General features: G+C 42.6%; 1 protein-coding gene across 1 annotated transcript in view; it reads right to left on the bottom strand.

The window, feature by feature from the left end:
- Nucleotides 1-3,217: 3,217 nt before the first annotated feature.
- The window catches only part of LOC102596563 (subtilisin-like protease SBT3.3), a 17,874-nt gene continuing 16,087 nt past the window's right edge, over nt 3,218-5,004 (bottom strand). The window contains exon 12 of the mRNA XM_006351032.1: nt 3,218-3,325. Within this exon, the coding sequence (XP_006351094.1) occupies nt 3,218-3,325 (108 nt within the window). The remainder of the gene's footprint in view (nt 3,326-5,004) is intronic.

Genomic DNA, 5,004 nt, shown 5'->3' with positions numbered 1-5,004 from the left:
GCCTCAAATTCAGGTCCTTCTGAGTGAATACATGATGTAGACTACGATGATCAGTAAACACCTTACACTTGACACTATGAGGGTAATGCCGCCAGATCTTGAGAGCAAACACTACCGCTGAAACCTCCAAGTCATGTGTCGGGTAATTTCTCTCATTCACCTTCAGTTGTCGCGACGCATAAGCTATGAAATTTCTTTCCTGCATCAACACATCACCCAAGCCCGAATGTGAAGCATCACAATAAACAATGAAATCTTCACCTTCCACTGGCAGTGTCAGAATATGTGTTGTGGTCAGAAGAGTCTTAAATTTATGGAAGCTCTTTTCACATTTGCAGTCCACTCGAAAGGCACTTCCTTTTAGTCAGCCTTGTCAAATGCGTGGCGAGAGAAGCAATAGTTTTCACAAATCGATAATAGTAGCTCGCAAGCCCCATAAAAACTCCTAACTTTAGTCGCAGAGCTACGCTGGACCCAATTCTCGACTGCTTCGATCTTTTGGGGATATACCATTACCCTTTCATTTGAAACCACATGCCCAAAAAAGGCAACTTAAGTTAACCAGAACTCACACTTGGAAAATTTTGCATACAACTTCTGTATTCCAAGGACACCCAAAACGATATGAAGATGGTTGGCATGCTATTCCTTTCTCTTCGAATAAACCAAGATGTCATCAATAAAGACGATAACAAAAGAATCCAGGAATGGTTTGAACACACCGTTCATTAAACTCTCGAAGGTTGCGGGGTATTAGTCAACCCAAACAACATCACTAAGAACTCATAATGTCCATAGCAGGTCCTGGATGTCGTTTTGGGTACATCCTCAAGCCTAATCTCTAACTTATGGTAACCATACCTTAGGTCAATCTTAGAGAAAATTGATGCACCCTGCAACTGGTTAAAACAATCATCTATCCGAGGCAATATATACTTATTTCGAATGGTGACCCTATTCAACTACCGATAGACTATGCACATCCTCATACTACCATCATTTTTCTTAACAAACAAGATGGGAGCACCCCACGGGGAGCCACTAGGACGGATGAAACTTTTATCAAGAAGATCATGTATTTGAGCTTTAAGCTCTCTTAATTCTGCCGGAGCCATGGAATAAAAAGGAATGGAGATGGGGCGAGTGTCCAGTTCCAAGTTAATGGAGAAATCTATATCCCTATCCGGAGGTATACCAGACAAATCGGTAGGAAACACTTCCTTGAATTCAGACACTACATGAATAGATTCAATAGAGGGAGACTCATCCTCAACATTCCGAATATGAGCCAAATATTTCAAACACCCCTGCCCCACCAGTTTCCTAGCCCGAACGAAAGATATGACCTTAGTTGGCTTAGGCTTGTATACTCTTTCCCACTCTAACTTTTCCTTACCCGGAATCTCTAGAGTCACAGACTTAGCATTACAATTAAACAAAGCATAATAGGGGGACAACCAAGTCATGTATAAGATTATATCAGAGTCAGTTATATCCAGAATAACCAAGTCAGCCCAAGTTTGAAAAGCCATAAACAAAACAGGACAAACATGATACACATGGGTGACTATGACAGACTCTCCAACTGGGGTATAATCATGGATGTGGGCATCAAGTACATCACAAGTCGCATTAAATCCTAAGGCAAACTGAACTGACACATATAAATAAGTAGAACTCGGATAAAAAAAAATAGTAGTCATCCGATCACATACGAGAATAGTACCTGTGATCGCTGCATCAAACACCTCAGCCTCGATCTTGCCCGTAAAGGCATAACACTGAGACCTATTATTAGGACGAGCAACCTCCTTTTTTGGCTGCACTGCTCCTCTACTTGCATTACCATTCCCCCGACCTTCACGACCTCGCTGATTTCCTCATTGCCCACCTTATGGACATCCTTTACCATTACTATCGCTACCCACTGGTACCACTGCTTTAGTCTGCTGCTGCACGGGGTCAGACATACGCAGATGGGGATAATCTCTCCTCATGTGCCCAGGTTCTCCACTTGTAACAACTGTGGGCAAAAGACAACCTGTTGCCCGACCCAGGTCCGGATCCCTGACTATCCCGAATGGAATTCTGCTGTGGAGTTCCCGAGTAACCAACTGTTAAAGTGGGCATGACTAACTGAATTAGCCGGGCTGCAAGTGTCGGCCTACCTGAACCTCTGGAGTATGAACCATGAAAGTTACCTGTGCTCTTGGGCTTCTTAGCAAAAGCCTTGGCCTGCCCATCACGTTGAACTGCTTCTACTTCCTTATTAAAACTTTTACCTGCAGAGGTTATGTGAACAAACAATACTTGTAACTCGGGATTCAATCCTTTGACGAATAGATGAATCCTCTCATCCTCTGAAGTTACCAACTGGGTAGCTTATCTGGACAAGGCATGGAACTTTGCCTCATAGGAAACTACAGTCATACCACCCTGCTCCAAAGCCATAAACTCATCATTCTTGTGATTTCTCAATGTTCAGGGCATATACTTCTTCAGGAACAGAGCATGGAACTGCGTCCAAGTAAGTGGGGGAAAGATTGGCGATCTGCATTCCACATAGGCCCTCCACCACTGCTTAGCCTCACCTTGAAGCTGAAAGGTCACAAACTCTACTCCATGCTGGTGTATAATTCCCAACTTGTGATGCCTCTCATAGCAATCCAAAATGAACTCATAAGCATCCTTACTCTCAGAACCATGGAACACAGGCGACTTTAATTTCAGAAACTTAGTCAACATCTCATGCTCAGTACCAGTCATCACAGGACCCAATAGGGGACGGAAGAAGGCATCAATGCCTGGTGCTCCATCCACATTGGGAACAATAGCAGCAATGGGGTTATTCGTCGGTGGTTGAGCTGCTTGCACTGTGTGAAGGACTCCGGGGCCAACCAACCCCTTTAAAAAGGTTATGATCTGCTGAGCTAACACTAGGTGGTTAAGTCGCTTGCACTGTGGGAAGGACTCCGGGGACGACCAACCCCTTCAAAAAGCCCATGATCTGCTGAGCTAACACTGGGTCTAAGGGAGGAATGTCGGTATTCCCAATATGCGCATCCTTCTTTAGTCCAACATCCTCATCATCTTCGATTTCCACATTCTCTTTTAACTCTTCTTGGGGTGCAAGAGGAGCCTCTTCCCTTGGAATATTCTCAGCTGGGACTCCGCCCCTGGCGTGTGCCATTCTTCCTCGGACTCTCCCTCTTCATCTTCATCTTCCTCTACCCCTGCCTCGACCATAGCCTCTGGCTGCGGACTCCTCTACGGAATCATTGATGAGGGCTATGGGTCTAACGCCGTTGTATTGTGTGTTAACTATCTGCAGAAAGAAGAGGGAAGGAAATTAGGTACCAATTTGGATTGCCAGCTACCAATTAGAATCGAGTCATAGCACGAAAGGAGAAGAAAACAGAGAGATTTCCTAAAGTCCGGTAGCCTCTTGAAGAATAATACAGACGTCTCTAACCGTTTCGTAAGTCTCTACTAGACTCGTTTTGGTATAATGAGATCATCGAACCTAGCGATCTGATACCAACTTTGTCACGACCCAGACCGTCACAATTGACACCCACACAAACCTTCCGGTGCAGAACCATCACTACTGTAACATCGTGCAATTTGAAATAACTATGAAGAAACTTGTAATTAGAAATAGTCTTTTTTTTTTTGAAAGAATTCAAATCTGGGAATTGGTTAAGTATGGGAAAAAAGTGAGTTTTTGGTCAACTTTGAGCAGTTATAACTCCTAGCTCAGGATGAGTTAGGTGTATTTCCAGTTATGTTTGGAAAGCTCTTGGAATGATCTTTTCAACGCTGTCGAGTTTGCTCGATTCCGAGTTTGTACGAGTGAGTTATACCCTTTGGAAGTTGGGTTGTTGGCACAGGGTAGTTTAGTCCGAATTTGTAAGGTTATTTTGGTCTTTTCCCTAACAATTTCTTTTGATTATATTAAGGGTTTAGACTGATTTTAAATCAGTTTCCCCTTTGAAAATTGAGAGTAAGGGTTTGTGAGTGAAGAGAGAAAGGAGAGGAGAAAGAGAAGAAGAAGCTAGATTCGTCAAAGATCGTCGTGGTTTTCGTCAGGGGTGATCCCTATTCAAGTATATGAGATCATAGTGTTGGGTTGGTTCTTTCCCCCACACGCCAAAATCGTTTTAATTCCGAGAAAAGATTGGTTGTGTTTGTTGAAGTTGTTGGTTGTGTTGTTGAAGTTCCTTGTTGTCTTGGTACATGTTTTCGGTTGTGATTTCGAGTTGAATCTAGTGTATGTTGAGGGTTTTTATGATATTAAGTGTTTGGGGCTGGAAACTTTGAAGTTTAGAAGGTTTAGAGTTGGAGAAACTAAGGAGAAAAGTCAAATTTTCGGGAAAAAGGGCTGGGGCGTCGCGCGCCCCAAAAGGGACTCTGAAGTCCATCCCTTGGGGCGGTGCACCTAGCAGAGCGCCCAACAGGCCTCTCTGAAGTGTGAAGTCTGGTGCCCTGCGCTTCTCAGAGCGCCAAGGACGCCAATCTTTCCCATTCATTCCCCACTTTTTCATGCATGTTTGGTAATGTACCTATGTTTCATGGTTGTTTTCAACACTCCAAGGTACGTCTAAACGTCAAGAACTCATTCATAAACATGAGATCATTACCCTTGAATTCATAATCCAATTCGAGGAAAGTTCGGATCAAAGTCAAGTGAAGTTAGAGTCAAGTCTAGAAGTCAAGAAGCAAGTCTTTAAGGTTTTCCAAGAGTCTTCATTGAACGTTTTAACTTTATTTTAAGGCTCAAGTTTCAAGTTAAGTAAAGAGTATAAAGTTTCAAGTTAAGCCAAGAGTATAAAGTTGAGTTCATTTCTCAAAAGTTATTAGGGAACTAAGTATTCCCAAAGAAGTTTTAAAGAAATGTTTTCACATTTAAACAAGATTGGAAACTAAGATTTCCAAAGAGCTCTTTGAGCTAAAATTTTCAGTAATTATCTCAAATCAACAGGAAGAAATATGTTTTAAAAATAT

The sequence above is a fragment of the Solanum tuberosum genome, unplaced genomic scaffold (assembly GCF_000226075.1).
Source record: "Solanum tuberosum cultivar DM 1-3 516 R44 unplaced genomic scaffold, SolTub_3.0 scf00132, whole genome shotgun sequence".
NCBI lineage: Eukaryota > Viridiplantae > Streptophyta > Magnoliopsida > Solanales > Solanaceae > Solanum > Solanum tuberosum.
The sequence above is the reverse complement of the archived record's forward strand: the minus strand, read 5'-3'. Positions and strand labels throughout refer to the sequence as shown.